Below are 19460 nucleotides of genomic sequence, written 5' to 3'. Positions count from 1 at the left end.
TCACCCCGATGCACACCACGTCAACGACGCATATGTCCGTTGTGGTGCTGATTGGACAGACCCCATGGATGCAGAATTTTAACCGATACAGTTAGGGCTCTCCGACGCCTTCGTTTCCGTGCTGGAAAAATAACCGTTATTACTAGGAAGCCCGTGATCGACAGGAGTGCTGGAACATATGTTGCCGCCAGAGTTAGTTCAGCATCATGATTTGCGTTGATAGGAAGTCTTGTCACCGGGATGATACGGGGGAGCGATTGCTTGAGTTTCCCAATGACATCTATGTATTCAGTATCATATTGGGCTATGTTTAATGGTCTTTCAGGGTATCGTCCCTTCATATAATCGATGTAGAGGATGATACCGAATGCTTCGAACAAGATCCCTGGTATCTCATATCCGCCTGCCTTGGACCGGAGAAACCGTCATTCATACCCTTCACGAGTCATCCAACTTATGCCTGGAGACCAGATACATGTCCTACCTGACACGTATTTCCGCCTAGCAAATCAAACTCGCGCTCACTCACGGAGCATATCTAAAGCCCGGGACACCCTCCAGCACAACACCCTTTTCATCCGCCTCGCGATTCTTCTTAGTGAACCACAAGCTCATGCCCATAGTGCCAAAGAAATACAGGAACTGAAATCCTATAGTCGCCCACATGCCTGGGATGTACAATGGGGCATCTTGAGCACGGAAGATGGTCGACCCAGTAATCCCGCCTGCAGCTCCGGCAGTGATCATTGCGGCGGCCACTAGTCCCTTCTTATGCGGTAGTGCGGTCTGGTTCTGTCCGTAGGCTAGTGAGCCGGGTATATTGGCTTGCGTACCAAAAACAGCAAGGAAGATGCCGAATAGGCGGACGCCTGGAGGTTTGGCGTAGAGGACGATGAGAAGGCCGACGATTCTGTTGTCGCAAAAGATACTGGTGGTCAGCTTGTTGATTTTGTGAAGGGCTTTCAAGAAATTGGGAGAAGGGAACGTAGCAAAGGTGGTCTCCGTATTTAAGTCGACTTACCCGACAGCGGCATGCCCACAGAGGAAGCTGATGAAGAATTAGCAACAGTTAACTGCATTGATTGTGGCAATTACTCACGGCCATCTCAATTTCATCTTGTCTGACAGCCAAGCGCTGAGAACCGACATCGCAACAGTGAAGAGCTATCGAGGTGCATGGTTAGCGATGAGAGCCCGTTTAGTTGAGCAGTACACCGACAACATACGTATGGCGGACTCGTCAAGATCTGAGATAATGCATAGCTGAAGCCCATTCCCTGGCGCAGAATGATCGGGATGAAATATGCAAGCGAGTAGACTGAAGATGCAGCAATGTAGTATTGCAGAGCACTAGGAAGGTTTCCAGAATTAGCAAAGTCAACCATCGAATTTGGGATGTGTGCATATTGCTCATCGGGGGTGGAGTTTCAACATACTATACACCAACTTTCCAGTCCATCAGTAACCTCAATCCTTGCCAAAGGGTTGGGTGCTCGTATTCACGGCCAGATCGTTCATTTGCGATCCGCAATGTGGCAATATGTCGTTGACGGTCAGTGAGCCAGCGAGTCTTTTCGGGAACTTGTTGAAATGTAAGTCGTGTGATCCATATGAGTCCGAATCTTGTTTCTCAACTTACATTCACCCAGGAAGAAGGGCGCAAGGAGACCACAGCCAATAGTGATTGCTCCTTCGACAATGAATATCCATCTCCATCCTAGATATAAGTCAATACAGGAGATTCCAAAGGGAAATTTGTTTTGTGAAGCTAACCTTGCCTGTAAATGCCGTCACCGGAGCGGATCAAGGACAGTAAGTATGAAATCTGTGATATATCAGTCGACGTCTCGAGCAATGTCCATTTTAAGAGCGCACATACAATACCGTTGAATCCCGAGGCAAGCAGCGAGGCCATGTAGAATATCGAGACACGTCTTGCGGTCTCATAGGTCTTATACCATGCTGAGATGATAAATATCGCTCCCGGGAATACTTCATTGGATGTCAGGCGTGGCTGCAAGAAATACAACAGTGAAACTTACATCCAGCCTCGAAGATACCAAGAAGCATACGTAGAACTGTCAACGGAACCCAGGATCGGACAAAACCCATTGCTGCAAGTCAGATTAGTAGAGTTTGGGGGAATGATCTCCAAACTACCCACCTAGGACGCAGACTCCCCAGCAAACGATGAGGAATGTCAACCACCACCTCGCTCCGATGCGCCGGATAATCTAAAGACGACTTAGCTCACCAAGTCTTCTTCGTTGAGTCAAACATAACTTACCAGATTGCTTGGAATCTCACAGATCGCATAAGTGGGAAAGAACAGTAAAAGTGCAATCGAATAACGACTTCCTGGAGTCCAAATGAGCTTCCTTCGCCGTAAGATTATTGGCACGGCCTACCTACCAATAGTGAGTTCGAGATCCTTGCTCATTCCCGCAATATAAGCCGCCGAGATGTTCGAACGATCTAGGAGCGACAACCCAAAGACGAGTGAGAGGTAAGGCAGAATACGGAAGTCAATCTTGCGACTAATATGGGGTCAGCCCTACCCTTCGAGAGAAGCACGCAAAGCAGGAAGACTGCACTTACACTAGCTTCCGTTCCTCTTCTGGCGTCCAATCTTCAAGGACATGAGTCTTATTGTCCAATTCCTCAGGGACATCTTGATGAGATGAGGTCTTCTCGATCTCGTCGACCGGTCTCTCAACTTTCTCAGCCATTCTATGGAGTATCGATGTAGGATCCTTCCACTGCCTCTCGAAGTTTTCCCGCAGGAAATGAACACTAGGATGGACGAGAAAGGCCTTCTCTCGTCGAGGAAGACATCAAGTACTTTTGTAGCTGGGGAAACCCCGATTTCCCCAGTGCCGAGTCTAGACACTGCCTGACCTCGACCATACTCCGAGGCATCCTCGAGGTCAGTACAGGGATATTCCGAGGTCAATATCAATTGAACAGGATTCCCGTGCCCAGTCAGGGTTGACAAAGACGCACTCAGCCTTGGCCTTCATCTAGAGTGATGTAAAAGCCTCTTGGCGACATGAAGCTAACCAGGGACTGGAGTATATGAGCTCCAATTAATCCACAGATACTCCGCCTTGTGGTGGATTACGGCTGGGCGGGCTCTTGTCCTTAAAGGCTTCGCTTGCTCAGGCCAAAGCCAGACACCTTGAAGCAATATCTTTGCTTGCCTCTGCATTGCCGTCTCTTGGGTCAATGTCTTGTCTGGTACAAGTCGTAGCTCAACAATGAGAGCTGCGTAAACCTTCAGTTTCAAGTCAGAGTAAACCAGAAGCATGCCAAGTGCCAAGCTTCATAATGAACTCAAAAACCTGGGGGAGGCGGGCTGGGTGGTGAGAACTGAGTTGGGCAAAGATGGGGTCACTCTCATGGGGAAAGACACCCCGTCACGAGCAAGCGAGTTTCCGAGTCAGTCGAGCCCTACTCAGCTATCGCTACCGAGGATGTGTGGTCATCCACTGGTCTCCGAGTTGGAGTACTGGGGAGTCGGGCTGGATAGCAAAGATAGCCACTGGGTAGTCTCACCCCAGCAATTCGAGTCACGTCGGGGACAGTGTTGTTTTGCATTAGATGTACAGCGCAGAATCGACAACATTTTCACCATACTATAGACATGAATCCTTGTATGCAAACCAGGAATCTCATAACCTGCACAAAACAGCCTCCTTTTCGAAACCTTTCTACAAGCGCCATGCCACTATTCAAGCCATGTCAATCATCTTCAGCGTAGTAATCCTTTGTCCTGTTGGCGGCAGCGGCCACCACTTCTTGAATGACACTTTCATCATGCCTAGGAACGAGTTTGACTTTGAAATCCCGAGGAATGGCCACAAGTGCGGACTTGAATTGGTTGTAGTCGACATAGTCCGTGTTCGGCGGCTCCGTTTCGCTTGCAACAATCTTATAGCAAGACAGTATTCTGATCAATGCTGTGTACAGAAGTCTGCTGGCAATATATTGTCCAGAGCAAGCTCTTGAGCCAGCGCCAAAAGAGAAGTGTTGAATTCCTTGACTTGGTTTTTCTTCAGGTGTTTTGCTCGTTGGATTTGAAACAAATTCATCATTTAGCCATCTTTCTGGGTTGAACACCGCTCCCGACGGACCAAAATGATCCACGTCGTGATTTGCTGCTTGTGCATTGATGAGTATCATCGTCTTCGGCGGGATTTTGGACCCATTCCAGTCCACCTCTGTGACAGTTTTTCTGGGTAGAGACATTGCACTGACAGTATAGTATCTTGCCGCTTCTTTGATAATGGCATTGACATACGGGACCTTTTCTTCTTGAAAGCTGTTGGACCAGACCGCATCCAAATCTGGATAATATCGCATGATATCCTCATACGCACGATCTTGGAAGATTTGACCTTCTTTGGTGGCAAGCGAGCCGATGCAGGAAGTAAGGGTGCCGGGAATGGTTTCGAATCCCCCAGAGACGAGCGACAAACAAATCGATGAGACTTCCACGCCTGTAAGCTTGGTTTCTTCGTCTTTCAGAATTGCTGCACTGATGCAGGGTTTGTCAGTGCCTTTCTTGATTTTATCTCTAACCTTGTTGAGCAGAAAGTTCAGATATTTGTCGCGACGATCGCGGAGTTCTTTTGAGCGCTGATTTTTCTCATTGTTGGGGAGATATCGCAATATCGGAACGTAGTCCTGGTAATTCTCTGAGGCAGATCGCAGAAGAGATATGGCAGAGCCAACATGCAGAATCTCTCGGAGCATCTCGTCGTACACATTGTCCATACGTATTCCGTAACAAAGGGTCAGTGTAGTATTGAGCGCAAATCGTTGGATGTATGGGCGTACCCCAATTTCGACGGCGCCGTTTTTGCTGTCTTTGAGGAGATCTCGCACGATACAGTAAGACTCGAGATCAAACATATCAAAGTAACCTCTCATCGCAGGACGACCAAGTGCTTGACCTGCGGCTTTTCTCTTATTCTTACAGGAGGTGTCCCAGGGGCTCGAGCCGATGGTGAAGCCTTGTGTAGATGAGATCACGCCATGGAAAGTGTATAGCGTAGGTCGATCAATGACAGCGGTCTGATTGCCAACCAGCATCTGCTTGGCATCATCAAATGAACTGACCACAACAGCCCGAGTATTTCCTAGCCGGATCTGGAAAACGGACTGGCGGTATTTGCGCCACCAACTCTCACAAACTGTCGCATGGTCTTCACCGAGCTGTAGGAGGTGGCCAAATATGGGCAACGCGCCAGGGATCTCTGGTATTCCTTTGATCTTGGGGATATCAGTCCTGGTCGACCACTGTTTTCCCGATTAGCTTTGATAATTTCAGATGCTTGGAGTCATACCCAGTAGAGCCCAAGAATAAGAAGACTAGATCCAACAATCCATGGGAAGTAACTGGAATTGGAAGCCCCGACGAAGCTGGTAATACTTGGTGCCATTTCACCCTCCCTTGTGATAGTTGACTAGATCTGTGATTAGAGAGCCGCACTTCTTCACAGTGAAAGAGATTCTTGAGGCCGAAGGTACTATATATAATACTGTCCTCTCCGCCGAAGAAGCAAAGTGAGTGAAGTATCGATGGAGTATGACGAAGCGAGATGGCGGAGTTCTGCGTGCGGCCAGAACGGGCCACGGAGAAGTACGACTGTAGTTCTTGGAGGTGGACTAGTTAGAGCCGCAGATCTTCGCATAGTCACAGCAGAATTAGTACAATAGTCGTACTGTTCTTAGTACTCGCAGAAAATGCATTTCAACGGATTTAGACTATGTCTTCGTTTTCCGTAGCCAATTTGTTTGGGGTTGAGGGGCGTATTGCTCTCGTGACAGGAGGATGCAGTGGAATTGGATTGATGATTGCGAAGGTGAGTGAAGCATTGTGGAGTGTCGGAGCGTCAATGAATGGTATGCTCAAAAGCTCACCTAGGGGCTGGTCGCAAATGGCGCCAAAGTATATGTGACTGCTTTGCCAACCGACGACATTGACGGCGCTGTTGCTGAGCTCCAGGATCTTGGCAAGGATACTGGTGGACAAGCCATAGGGTAATCTCCAGCGTTCCCGAGCTTCCAGTCTTTGTGTCAATGCTGAAGAGAGTTTGATAGATTTCCGAGCGACTTATCAACCAAGGAAGGCATCTCCAACCTCGCGAAGGAGATTGAGAAACGCGAGGATCACCTGGACATACTATGCTCAAATGCAGGGATTCGACGTGACCCTCCGCAGATGTGCAATGTCAAAACAGCATCATTGGATGAACTCCAGGCATCTCTATGGTCATCCAGTCATTCGGACTGGAATGATACCTTCCAGGTCAACGTAACGGCACATTACTTCTTGTCAGTTGCCCTTCTGAAGCTTCTTGTAGCCGCAAGCAATCTTGAGCTTGGAGATGGCATGCGCGGAAGAGACGTGGGTCGAGGTGTCATGATCATCACCAGTAGCTGTGCAAGCATGCATAACTGTACCAATATTGATCTGACCAGCTATGCCGCGAGTAAGGCTGCCATTGATCATCTGGTGGCATTGTTGGCAACAAAATTCGCAAAATGTGAGTGTTGAGTTTTGGGTATTATGACCTTTGCATTCTCGCAGGGGTCATTTTCATGTGTCAATGCTGAGCATTTCGAAACCCCAGGGTATGTCAGGGTCAACGCAATCAATCCTGGATGTAAGCCATAATGCCACCACCCGCGGAAACTTGCTAGGATACTGACAGACGACTAGTTGTGCCTAGTAAGATGAACCCGGTTGAGGAAGGCAACAATCAATTTGCAGAGCTTTTCAAAGCAATGCCAGCAGGTCGCATTGGAAAATTGGAAGACATTGCAGGAGCGGTAATTTATCTCAGCAGCCAGGCAGGGGTGAGTTCAACCAAGATAGAACGGATAAGGCGACAGCTAATCCTCGGAAATACAGGCATACATTGATGGTAGCTGCCTGTGTGTCGATGGTGGGCGCGTCTTATTGGCAAACGGACAATAAGGAAAAGAACAGAGTCGTTAGGTGTGTAATTAGTCAATTGGAAGTTGGAACACGCCTAGATATTGCAAGTGCTGGTACATAGCAATCAAGGCTGTTGCCTCGGTACTTACCTAGGTAGTTATTAGTACCTGCTATGCAGCTGAATCAACTCCTTCAAACCAGCCTGCTTTTCTGAGAATTCCAGACATGAAACATGAACTGCTTGGCCACGTAGGACATGCTCGCTAACCGAAGTGACAAAACGCAGGCTGCCGCAAGGCATAAAATGACAGGCTTGATCTAGTGCTAGCAATGCTCTGGTTGGTATTGAGCAGTCCATATTGCTTGAGAATCGTGAAGCACGAAAGGATTGCGAATGCAGGTGACGCAAGGTCGTTATGTGGAGCGCCAGCTTCGATGGATTGCTTGTCAAGCTTATCTCCCGCCACCACAGGGATTAGCTTTTCCCGAGCTCTCTCTCCTTGGCTGAACGACTTCACCCGCTCTCTTTATCGAATCGGGCACAACCGAGGGCTTCACTGGTTCCTTGCATTCTTCCGTCGATCTTTCCTCACCTTCCCATTGAAGTCAAACCCGGATGCTTGACTTTCCAACGTTGCATTTTCTCCCAGTTCTGTGTCATCATCGCCTTCAAAGCTAGGCGCTTGAGAGCTATCTGCATCCGCACCGTGCCATCGCTAATGCGGGTTGTTGGAGGACGTTGTGGCAAGGAATGGAGATAATAGGGCACGATGGTGGTACAAACCATCAAATGGAGGTGCTTTTCCTTATATTCTACAGCCTTTTGACTCTACTGCTGTGTACCTCGATTGTCTTCCCTCCTCTGCGTAGAATCTCCAAGATGAAGACCATTGGACTTCTGGTGACGGCCAGTGCTTTATGTGGTGTAGTCATCTCAAAGTATGTTCTCTCTCCAATCGCACGACATCTTTTATAGCGCTGACTGCCAAAGAAATCTGCGACCGGCTCCTCATGGGCTGATGCATCGTGATATTGACCCTGAGGAACTATACCCCGGGTACAATATATCTGTACCAGTTGATCATTTCCACAATGATTCGCGATATGAGCCACACTCGGATGAAACGTTTAACTTGCGCTACTTCTTTGATGCACAATACTATAAACCCGGCGGGCCTGTGATTGTACTTCAAAGTGGTGAAACCGATGCCACTGGTCGACTTCCATTTCTTCAGAAGGGTATCGTTGCGATCCTGGCACAGGCGACTAATGGAATCGGAGTTGTACTTGAACACAGATATTATGGAACCAGTTTCCCAACTACGAACTTGTCCACTGAAAGCTTCCGCTTCTTGACGACTGATCAAGCCGTGGCTGACCAGGCCTATTTTTCATCCCACGTTGTTTTCCCTGAACTGGAACATTTGAACCTTACAGCGCCCGGAACCGCACATATTGCTTATGGCGGGTCGTACGCTGGTGCAATCGTCGCATTTCTGCGAGAGCTTTATCCTGAGGCCACTTGGGGCGCCATCTCATCTTCAGGTGTCACCGAGGCTATCTACGATTATTGGCAGTACTACGAGCCAGTCCGACAGTACGCTCCCAGCGACTGCATTTCGACCCAGGTCAAATTGATCAATGTCCTGGACAACATTCTACAGAAGAATGACTCCAAGGAAGTCGAACAACTCAAAAATGCTTTCGGATTGCAGAATTTGACGTATAGCGACGATTTTGCGAATGTTGCATCGAGCGGAATCAGCTATTGGCAGTCAAACAACTGGGATCCCGCAGTGGGCAGCCCTGGTTTTGCATATTACTGCGGAAACATAACCTCTGACGAGATTCTCTGGCCCGACTACGAAAATCAGACCTCCACAGCAGCCGCCTTGATTGAGGCCGGCGGCTGGGGTAATGAGAGCGATATCCTGACCAACCGGGCGCTGAATTGGTTTGCATGGACTAACGACGAGTACGTCCCCGCCTGTGAGGACTCCTTGGACGAATGCTATGGTTCCCACAACAGCTCGGCCGCCAAATACGCGAACAAGGACATCTCCAACTATGACTCGCTTTCCTGGTCATATCAAGTTTGCACTGAGTACGGGTACTTCCAAACTGGGTCCGGCGTCCCAGAGGATCGGTTGCCGCTTATATCTCGATTGCTAACCTTGGAATATCTGAGCTTGGTCTGTCGGTATGCATTCAACATTACATCACCGCCGGATCTTGAAGCTGTCAATAAATATGGAGGCTTCAATATTTCCTACCCACGTCTGGCCATAATTGGCGGAGAAGCCGACCCTTGGCGACCAGCAACTCCATTAGCTTCTCTCGATGTCCCCGATCGACTCAACGGCTCAAGCACTGGGAGCGAGCCTGTTATCCTTATCCCTGACGGAGTCCACCACTGGGAGGAGAATGGGTTGTTTCCAAACGAGACCACTGCAGACCTACCACCGCCAGCTGTGGTTGATGCTCAGCGAGAGCTCGTTCAAGCCGTGCAGCTCTGGATGGCTGCGTGGCAACAGACGCAAGGCTAAATATATCACCTACTAGTTGGCTGTAATACGGGAATCAGTTGAAGATAAACAATGACCTTGGTTAATGATGGGATGTAAAATTATTCGAGCCCGTTCACTGAACCACATACGTGAACCATCGTCACGCACCAAATGTACACGTTTCAAAGCCCGCTAATAACCATTTGGAGATATCCACACTGAGTCGCAGTGAAAGGAGATGGTCCATCAGGACATGACTGGGGCTTGGAACTAACTAGGGTCCGGCCTGCTCTGTAGGTCCTCAACTAAATTTGCAGTCTCGCTGGGCAGGGAACTCGGCAGGATCAGTGTAGAGTAGTTTTCTAGAGCCGGACTCCGAATTCTCGCGAGAACACTGTGTTGATGTAGTCGTCTTGACTGTCGTGGAAGCGCAGTACTTATGTCCTGCAAATCTGAGGAATTTGCTGCCAGTAACGACGGGATGTGTCCATAAGGTTGTGACGCTGACTTGGGGAGGGACATCCGTTGATGGTTAATGGTGGGCACAATACCTGAGTTGGAATTAGATCGTTGTGATTCATAGGAGGGTGACTGGAGTCTTTCTTCCCAAAAGGAGAAGGAGGAAAGACCGCTCTGAACCTGTACCTGAGGATTGGTGTTATTCATATCAAAGTGTTGCGCCTACGAGGAAAAGGACGGTTGCAGCTAGGATAACTCCTATTGCAAAGCATGGTCCCTTGTACACCATATCGGTATACTAAGTGAGTCCTCGCTGACGTATCACAGAGAGATGCGAGAGCTGCCCAGTGCCAATGGCGAGTAGTCCCTACTCTTCGACAATACGGGCCCACAAATATCAATACTGGCCACGATGGGTGAGGAGGCTCAAGGAGGCCCTCGTGACCGAGCAGGGGATACCCAGCAAATTCATGGAGGCAGATCCGAACGCCGGATTTAGCCAGGAGATTACCGAGTAGTTGTTAACGCGAAGAAATATAAAATGCAACGTACAGAGTACCCCATACCAAGTAGGATGAATATAAATAGATTTGACCTCGAGTACCCTGTATGACGAGTAGGATGGCAATTTTGAGGTGCTCAACTCCCCCCAGGCGAACAACAACGGGCCATATTGAGGTTTTACTACCCCCGTACGAGGTTGACGTTCCGCCTACGGAAAATTGGCTGATTGAATAGGACGAATATCATCGCTTGTCATACGAAGGAAGGACATGTGTTACGTCGCATGCAAGAGGTAATAACTAATATCTCGTGATGCAGAGTACTCCATTCCCAGGTACGCAAAGTTGGCCCGAAAACATTCCAAACGAGTCTGACTTAACTGGTGCTCGTCTAAGCAAACAACCAATCCGCGAGAATACTTCGAAAGTCCAGTATTCCAGCATTCCAGGGTCAGGGCGCAGAGGAGACGAGCCTTTCCGTGCTCGTACTCATTGCTCGATAGGCGGACCAAAGAGAAAAGAGTAACGATCCATGTCAATGGCTTTGCATCATTCTCAATACGTCAATGATGTGCACGTGCAATCAACGAGCAATGGATCCGCCTGAAGGCTTGATGGTGTGCATTGACGTGAAAAAGGAAGCTGGCAATGTCCGCGATCAGCGCCAATGTTTGATGGTTCAACATGAAGGCGAATAGGGGGTTGAACCGGTGTATTCTGTGTCAGGCGGGTGTCTCCTGGAGAAGCCCACTAGGAAGCGAATTGAGGTTATGCCACCCACGCAAGGGGAGCAGCTCGACACCTCACACACCACGTGTGTACCATCAAACACTGAACAACTTTCAGGTGCGATTAGGGATATCTGTTACTGGTTAGAGCCTGAAGCCACTGACCAGGAAGTTCCCATGAACCACCACCAAACCCACCGCGCTTCAAGGGCCCTGGGAAGCGGTGGCTGGGAGGCTGCACACTGGCCCACTTTGAATCTTTGATGCCCCCAAGAAACTCGCGTCTTCACCAGCTAGCTCCCGCCTCTGCCGACCTACGACCCACTGGTTGGTTTGGTCCAAGCCCATCACACTATGCGCTGGCTGATTTGCGCCTGTTGCCATCATCAACAAAAAAAGCCAATAGTTCTGGGTTGGTACCTGACACCGCAGACCACCATCAAGAAAGGTGCCGGCGACGATACGAGGCATCGGTATGTGGTACCTGGAGCTGCCTCGAAATCGTCATGCGAGCCTCAAATGACCATTGATCAAATCTCCCCTTCCAAAGCTGGGACCAGATCCAAAGTACTAGCACTGGATTGCCACCGATACCATAGACGGCATGGGGCTTTCGTACGAGTTGACCATAGTCTGTTGACTATTTCCTTAGCTGCCATCTAATCAAAGACTCGAGGACGATGCCATTACAGACTTCATCCGGCTACACAGATTGTCGGTCATCACCGGGCATGATAAAGTCAAACTTGTCTTTCACTCTCAGACACTGAATGTATATCCATACGTACTAAATACTGATACTCTTTGCATTTTCGGTGCTCACTTCTGCTTCTGCTCCCACTGGAGGTTGGAGATATCGGAGCCAGTTTCTCGCTTTTAAAGGATGAAACGGTAGTGTTTGGGCTACCCTCCCGCTTGATCCACTTGATACCCCTCGGACCTGCATCAAAAATTCTCTAACACTGATCATCAGAAAGTTCCGGAGTCGAAGCACTGCGAAATTCGCTTAGCCTTTTCCTGTCTGGCACTGGCTTCCTGCAATCTCACTCCTCTGATGGGTTCTGGCCCTCGTGTTTCCATTTTTCTCTCCGCCTTTCTCAATCAGCAAGATTGACTTTGCCTCTATGCTTAATGTGGCAGTAATCGTCTCCTACATCAGGTCGGGGTTTTAAGACGAGTAGGGTAGGCTCGTCAAAATCCCGGTCAAGATCCAACACTTTTAGCAAACAGTGGTACTCTGTGGCTTGCGCTTAGCCGTCTGCCTCCCACACCTCCACTAGTCAACGATTGTGCAGTGTGCACAAGCATCCTTTGGTTAAGGTACGGGCGATGGCCCGATGTCCTTGTCTAGGTTGTCCCGGTCATATCTGAACTCTGTTGCAGCCTCTGTTCCAAGAGACGGAACTCTGTTACCTTCAGAGTTCCAGGTCCCTAACCGGCTTCCAGTTATTCGCCTAGACAAAACCTCTGGAACGTCTTTCTCCAGGTATTCCAATGGCTTCCGCTCGAACTTCTTCCGCACCTCTCCCAGACCTCCATATACATCGTCTGACCCTTGAATCTTCAAACACCATGGACGAAATACTCAAATCCCGGAAGATGAGTTCTGCTTCTGCCCGGAGAAGGAAGTTCCAAGAACGCCAACAACAACAAGCCTTGGAGGTTGAGAGGCGGCAACAACACAAGAGAAGGATTATGATGTACGATCATCTGGCAGAGGACGCCGACGAGGTGGACAATGTCTCTGCCGATGAAAACGAGGAGCACTTTGATCGAGAATCATCGGTCGATACTCCATCGGAGAGAAGCGTACTCACACCGGACGAGTCTCTCGAGAACCGATCAACATTCCGCGGTCTTCACAAGGTCGAGACCTCCTCCATCACACCACTCAAGATTCACATTCCTGATGTGGGGGACGATCATGACATGGGAATAAATGAAGATCGAATTATAGTACCGCCCACACCAAGTCCAATTCTACAAGCCTCTCTAGCCACGATCTCCGATTTCCGATACGATCGATACTCTACATTGCTAGAATCACCTCTCTCGGACCTCATGAGCCCGGATCTTGACACAGACGAGACCTTTTCGCCAATCGAGACCGCCACGCCTATTGCATATCAACTACCGAAGACTCGGCCTTCCTTGATATCAATCACAACAAATTCCTCCATACGGAGTAAGAGACGAACACTTTCGACGCAAAGTCCTCTCTCTCAGACCAGGTCACAAAGCATTGAAAGGCCTACAAAACGCCAATCTACGACCAGTACGCACTCGGAGTTTCCTGCTGCTGAGGCGACGCTGTTCGAGGTCCCTGACCTTCCAGCAAATGCTTTTCACATGATTGCCAACGCCAGCCAAGAATCCTTGCTACTTTCATTCAATCAACCAAGAGCTCGAGCCGAACGCCAATCCAGTGTTCCCCGAATATCGACGGCACTCAGCCATGCGCGAGTCAGCAGCATCAAGAGCTTGATCAAGACACCTACATCAGCAACCCACAGTCGATCATTTTCACGCACTTCCACCCATGCCAGTCGGCCTTCGACCGCCAGCATGTCTGGTACCGATGGATTTATGTTGAGAAACACAGCAGCCAGCAGCAGCACAACCAATCTTTCCTTGAAGCAACGACGTCTTACATCTATGAGTATCTCATCAATTGGATCCAATTCCAATCACCACCCTATGACTGCTTTGCCCTCGCTTCCCACTCCTCCAGCGGACGAGTCCATCAGTGATCCACTCGCGGTTACAAAATCGATGTCGAGGAAGAAATCGTTTTCTGCGTTACGCCGAAGGAGTGAGAGCATAGGACAAGCGATCAAAGGCCTAGGAAAGCCCAATACCAAGCATGACGTCCCAATGCCCACGCCAGCAATTCTGACACCAAGAATCCCCAGCAAGAACACCCTCGATCTTTCTGGCTTTCCCACCCCTCCAATGCCTTCACCCCGGATGGGAAAGGGCATTACATCCTCATACATCTCACCCATGGAGAGGAGCAGCAGTGGAGCTATTGGGCTAGGTTTGAGAAGCATGGAAGGCTTTTGGCAGAAATGAGGAAGAGTTGCCAACTTACAGACCGTGACAAAGAAGAAGCGTCACCATAACAATCACATACTCCAGATCTACGAGAGCGCCTCCCAAAGAGTGCCCGTTTACGACATTACGAACGTTTTTGAGAAACTTTTAGCGAATTATTGTATAAAAAGAAAAAGGTGTTTGGAGCCGGATAGCGACCAAATACTCCCTTCTGCAGATACCCAAGGAGATCGCAGGAATTTCTGAAGATTTCCAGATGAAGATCTCAATTATATTACTGTACCCCAACCATCTTCCCTCTTTCCGTGATAGATCGTCTAACCAAATGCTTCGCCCAAGAGATCTGATTTTAGTGGGATAGTCTAAAAAGAGCACACCTGTCATATGCACGTCAAGCAACGGCGCAAAGTAAGGCACAAAATGGAGCTTCAACAAGTACCGATTATTATTGCTTGTCTCCATGGCTCCATGAGATTTGACTCGCCGTTGTCAGAAGCTCAGGCACTCCGAGTCTCTGAGCCCTGAGGCTGAAAGCTGATACCGAGAATCCGCAGGCTGGGAAAGGGGGATGTCCATGGGGGCGGGGCTAACAAGAGATTGCCACTACTATATTTGATGACGTGCATTGCGCTAAATAAGTCTCTAGCTTCGAGGTGTCACTTTTGACTCTGAGATTCTGTCAAACAATGAAGCTTCCGTCAATGATCTGTTCCGGTCGGAATCAATCTCCTAAGCCTGTGCAAGCACTTAAGCATGATTGACATGTGAACAGGTCAGATCTGCAGTATTTAGGGACTGTAGCTGTGTCGAAAACTGCAAATGGCCATGATCCTCATCACGCTCACAAATAGACCCACTGTGCCTTATTCAGGCTAGTGTTATGGCTAGTCCACCAAGTTCACAATGCTGCATGTTTTAGATAGATAAGCACTTCATAGTATCGTCCGGGCGACGGCTTGTACCACAGATGCCAATTCTACGGTTTGGCAAGGCTAGCAATGCCTCTAAAGTTGAGGAATCTAATGTAACATATGCTTGAGCTACAGGTCTAGTCGGATTCGAGTGCCCGATCCGCCTGTTACATCACCATGCGAAACTTAAGAGCGTCTTTCTCAACAATTTCCTTCTCTCTCGCCATCAATTCTGGCATATCCCAGCCCACAGCGATGAATCGACCAGCAAGCCAATCTCTCTTCTGACTGCCCAAGAACGCAAAGGTATCGCCAACCAAGTCAGGCGTATCATTGAGGAGATCTAAGGTATCACGTATTAACCTAGGCAAAAGACTTGGGGACTCATGTTCGTCTCACGGTGCATATTCGAAGGTATGTTTTTGGCAAGCTCGGTGAGCATCGATGCTGGATGCATTGAGTAGGCGAGTAGACCCTGAAGGTTCAGTCAACGTCTCTGGTCATCCATTCGACATCTCATGCTGGTCCCCTCGCCCAGCAAGATACGAACGGCATACGCAAAAGCACACTCACCTGGTCACCATAGTCCTGCATCAGGAACTCGACGAAGCGGACGATTGCAAATTTAGTCGTCTGGTAGGAACTGGCCCCCGGGGTGACAATGTGGGCGCCAAGGCTGCTGATGGCGACGAAGGTCTTGTCGCCGCCGCAGCGTAGCAGCAGGGGCAGGAATGCTTTGGCAAGCCAGTATGTGCCGCGGACGTTTATCTCCCAGGCATACCAATAGTCAGTCTCATTTCCCTCAAGCAGCGGTTCGAAGGGTGGCAAGAAGGCGGCATTGCTGATTATGATGTCGAGCCGCCCCCATTCGCGCTCGAGCTGCTCTGCCGCGGCTGTGACGCTCACTCGGTCGTCCAGATCCAGAAGTACCACCGTCACGGTTGGTTCTGGGTGCCCACCGTGGGCGGCTGCTGCCTTGACCGCGCCGACCAGGTCGCTAACATCGCGCCGCACACCTAGCCCGATATGCGACGCTCCTGTGCGTGCATATGACTGAACCACCGCCCGCCCCACACCGCCGTTGGCACCCGTGATCAGCATCGCCTTTCCCTTGCAATCCCAGCCGGGCGAACCTTTGGTATCAATCGCTGGGTACGTGTCATGGTGCGTCGTCTGGGTGAAATTTCGTACTTATCATGCTCGTTAGCAGAGCGAGAGTGAGAGCCACGGGAAGGGTCGATGCGTTTGGGAATTCTTACCACTTTGAGACTTTTTATACACCGCTGAGAGCGCGAAATCCTGATCGGTTTGAGCCATTTTACTCCGCTTTATGACGTTCTGGCTTTCTGCAGGACGAGACTGGTGGATAGAGCGAACTAGCTGTTGGTTGTGCGCACTTGATTTTCACTTTCTTCCGTTGCATATGTTCTTAGTGCAGCTTCCTTCTATAGTTCAACTTCTGCGGACGGTCCGATGCTCCGTCTTTTGTGTAACGGAGATAAACTGTTCTAAGTCCGCTTTAACAGACAACCTCTGCTTCAGTCCACTATGTCAACGGTTGAGAGTTTCAAGAGTAGGTAGCCCTATCTTGGGGTTAAGTGGCTTGGTTCTATGTAAACACAGCCTCCTCCGCGCATGTCTTCGAAGTCTACCTCTGCCACTGTGGGAACAGTTTCGACCACTTCGAGGCTATGGTTAATGAACCACCTCCCCGTATCAACAAGACGGAAGAATTGGTTGCGAACCGGTGTGATACATTGTAACGTGTAGGAGGTTGTAAAAAGGTTCTTTGCAGAGCTACCTTGGATAGGTACTTAGTAGTACATAGGAGACAGATAGGTGTCAGGTCCATCAGAGAGAAGCTCCCTCACACGAAGCCCTTATGACCGTCGCATAAGGATGCCACACACCAGTTCAGTGAGAATCAGCATAGCCAAGATACCTAGCTAATTTTGCAGTGCTTTCGCTGTCACCGATACACCTCTGCAAGGCTGTCCATGACCTCTTGCGGTCTGGTATGTTTGCACGAGAGTGCACGATGTAGACAACAATCTTCCATGGTGTTCTATTTAAACTCACGCTAAAAACGGGTTGAGGTGAGCTCGAGTCATGTCTTGGCAATTTGAATGTAATGTCGAGTCGTGCCCCGCATTTCTTTGATTTCTCCGATTTCTACTCGGTACGCGACATGATCCTCCACCTCTTAGTACGAACATTCTCCCATCACTAGCAGACATGCCTCCTCAAAGTAGAGGATCCTCACCTGAGCGAAGCTTTGCCAAAGCTAATTCAGTTCCTCCAACGTTGAGACCATATCTGGAGAATCTTCCTTCACCAACTGCCTTGATCCCGGGAGATCAACGAACACCCACCGGACCGCGCATGATCATACCAGATCGTGATAATTCAACTCCTACACCCACGCCCACTCCTCAACGAAGGGCACGCTCCACCACTGCATTCCAGCTAGGAAGTGATGAGCATGATGGACATAATGATGAAGATCAATATACCGAGGGCCAGCCGGCGGAGAATGAAGACGATGTAGCAGGGGTGACACTCACCGACGATGACTTTGAATCGCACTACTCTCGACAAGACTCTTCAGCATCAGAGGACGAGGAAGGCTCTGACGGTTACGGGAATGAGAATGACGAAGACGACCATGACCAGGATGGTAACAAATTGAAACAAAACGGTGCAGCAGGACCTAGCGGGAACTTTCCATCCTCGTCAGATCGCCCTGACTCCCTGTCGAGGGTTCGATCTCTCCCGGCTGGACCACTACCACATCTTTCTCATGTCAATACTCAGCATTATCAACATAGCGGACTACATACCTCCCAATCAACAACCTCCCTGCCTCCGGTCCCGCCACCCCTTTATCCACCTTTCTACAACCGTCCCCCAACTCCCCTACCACCCTCGCCCAGCTTAACTTCGCTTCTGCGCCCGCCCTCTTTACTCAATCGCTCCACGACATCCACGCGTCCCACCACTCCAGACTCATCGGATGTCGAAACTCCGAACGATACCGAGGCCGCTGTGGCTCATTCCGCCCGTCGTGCGAATCCCTTACCACCCACCCCACCTAAAGTGCCTACCTACGAATACTACGGGTTCGTCTTGTACCTGGCATCATCCTTGGGGTTTTTGATCTACATTCTCTGGTCATATCTCCCTTCACCTTTCCTCCATGCACTTGGAGTGACCTACTACCCGAATCGGTGGTGGAGTCTGGCCATCCCGGCCTGGATAGTGATTCTTTTGATCTTTATCTATGTTGCTTTGTTGAGCTACAATGTCGAGTATCTGACCCTTCCGCTCACAAGTCTGGAATGCATGGTTGATGACGCTGGAAATGTGGCCGTCGTGGATGAATATGGCCGTGTCCGGAAGGGAGGGAGCAAGAAGTACGTCAAAGAACTGGAAGAACGAGCAAAATTGCAAAAAGAGATGGAATCTAAAGGGAAAGTGAAGGGCAAAGGGAAGGGGAAGAAATCTTCGGCTTCGGGATCGGGCTCCTCGAAGCAAGCAAATCGCAACCGCCGCCGCATGAACGAGACGGCGGGCAACCATCTGATTCAAAGTCCCCTAAGGAATGATCCTCCCGAGATTCCAGCCCGCTTTTCTTATCCCAGCTCCACACATATGACAGCATTGCCTCATCATTTCGCAAACCAGCATCATGCCTATCCCAGCAACTATTCGTACCAAGAGAGGAGTAATGGTAACGCACCCTACAGGCGGCTGAGCGATGCCGAATACCCGAATTGGAGACTTGTTTGGAATGAAGGCACTGACGCTGTTATGGACGTCCCAATTGGCGGTGTCTGTGAGGTTCTGTATGGAGGTGATGGGGATCGCGCAACTTTCTGATGACTACGACGACGTAGTATTTATTCGGAGGATAATCATGACCAATGAACCGGGGTGCCTGTGATGTGCATGAAGAATATATGCCGATTGAATGAGCATAGCGACGGCGCTCTGGATTTCGAGGAGAAGACCTGATAAGTCAAGGGACAACATATGATTTTATAGTTCAAAGAATCTAGAATCTAATCTCGTTATCTCATCCAAAGTATCCTCCTCAATTCCGCCCTTCTCTGGCCCATAGACGCAAGATTTCGACCATGTCGAGGCATCCGAATTCTGTTCTGTGGGATCATATTATCTTTCTTCCGTCTAACCTTCTTGTCAATATCGAAATATAGGACCGTGGCACCTTGGTGATTTCCCGTTCACACCGTTAGTCGTAAGTCTTTGTCTAACTCGTAGGCCATTAATGAGTTATCCAAACCCGTTTCCATGTTCCCAGACGTCCTATGCGTCATTACCAATCATCCAAA

The 19460-nt window shown here is 49.4% G+C and overlaps 7 protein-coding genes across 7 annotated transcripts; 4 read left to right on the top strand and 3 right to left on the bottom strand.

Annotated features, from left to right (window-relative positions):
* Nucleotides 1-525: 525 nt before the first annotated feature.
* On the bottom strand, nucleotides 526-2729 carry LTR84_010840 (uncharacterized protein; the record flags this gene model as incomplete). Its single annotated transcript, XM_064854374.1, has 13 exons — nucleotides 526-928; nucleotides 1022-1048; nucleotides 1100-1164; nucleotides 1227-1350; nucleotides 1437-1581; nucleotides 1640-1717; nucleotides 1774-1825; nucleotides 1880-1992; nucleotides 2043-2114; nucleotides 2165-2234; nucleotides 2288-2358; nucleotides 2413-2537; nucleotides 2599-2729. 13 exons carry the CDS (start codon nucleotides 2727-2729, stop codon nucleotides 526-528), a joined length of 1476 nt encoding a protein of 491 aa, XP_064709100.1.
* Nucleotides 2730-3741: 1012 nt separating this feature from the next.
* Nucleotides 3742-5444, bottom strand: LTR84_010839 (uncharacterized protein; the record flags this gene model as incomplete). Its single annotated transcript, XM_064854373.1, has 2 exons — nucleotides 3742-5301; nucleotides 5349-5444. The coding sequence occupies 2 exons, from the start codon at nucleotides 5442-5444 to the stop codon at nucleotides 3742-3744; spliced, it is 1656 nt and encodes a 551-aa protein (XP_064709099.1).
* Nucleotides 5445-5771: 327 nt separating this feature from the next.
* LTR84_010838 (uncharacterized protein) lies at nucleotides 5772-6985 on the top strand (the record flags this gene model as incomplete). Its single annotated transcript, XM_064854372.1, has 6 exons — nucleotides 5772-5867; nucleotides 5930-6045; nucleotides 6106-6551; nucleotides 6639-6671; nucleotides 6728-6864; nucleotides 6920-6985. The coding sequence occupies 6 exons, from the start codon at nucleotides 5772-5774 to the stop codon at nucleotides 6983-6985; spliced, it is 894 nt and encodes a 297-aa protein (XP_064709098.1).
* An 841-nt stretch (nucleotides 6986-7826) lies between these two features.
* Nucleotides 7827-9492, top strand: LTR84_010837 (uncharacterized protein; the record flags this gene model as incomplete). Its single annotated transcript, XM_064854371.1, has 2 exons — nucleotides 7827-7885; nucleotides 7938-9492. 2 exons carry the CDS (start codon nucleotides 7827-7829, stop codon nucleotides 9490-9492), a joined length of 1614 nt encoding a protein of 537 aa, XP_064709097.1.
* Nucleotides 9493-12715: 3223 nt separating this feature from the next.
* Nucleotides 12716-14215, top strand: LTR84_010836 (uncharacterized protein; the record flags this gene model as incomplete). The annotated part of the gene is made up of 1 exon (XM_064854370.1): nucleotides 12716-14215. The coding sequence occupies one exon, from the start codon at nucleotides 12716-12718 to the stop codon at nucleotides 14213-14215; it is 1500 nt and encodes a 499-aa protein (XP_064709096.1).
* Nucleotides 14216-15275: 1060 nt separating this feature from the next.
* Nucleotides 15276-16425, bottom strand: LTR84_010835 (uncharacterized protein; the record flags this gene model as incomplete). The annotated part of the gene is made up of 4 exons (XM_064854369.1): nucleotides 15276-15451; nucleotides 15508-15583; nucleotides 15682-16256; nucleotides 16368-16425. The coding sequence occupies 4 exons, from the start codon at nucleotides 16423-16425 to the stop codon at nucleotides 15276-15278; spliced, it is 885 nt and encodes a 294-aa protein (XP_064709095.1).
* A 918-nt stretch (nucleotides 16426-17343) lies between these two features.
* Nucleotides 17344-18987, top strand: LTR84_010834 (uncharacterized protein; the record flags this gene model as incomplete). Its single annotated transcript, XM_064854368.1, has 1 exon — nucleotides 17344-18987. The coding sequence occupies one exon, from the start codon at nucleotides 17344-17346 to the stop codon at nucleotides 18985-18987; it is 1644 nt and encodes a 547-aa protein (XP_064709094.1).
* Nucleotides 18988-19460: the final 473 nt, after the last annotated feature.

This window comes from Exophiala bonariae (genome assembly GCF_035927105.1).
Source record: "Exophiala bonariae strain CCFEE 5792 chromosome Unknown scaffold_5, whole genome shotgun sequence".
Lineage (NCBI taxonomy): Eukaryota > Fungi > Ascomycota > Eurotiomycetes > Chaetothyriales > Herpotrichiellaceae > Exophiala > Exophiala bonariae.
Note: the sequence above shows the minus strand (reverse complement) of the source record. Positions and strands in the feature narration are given on the sequence as shown.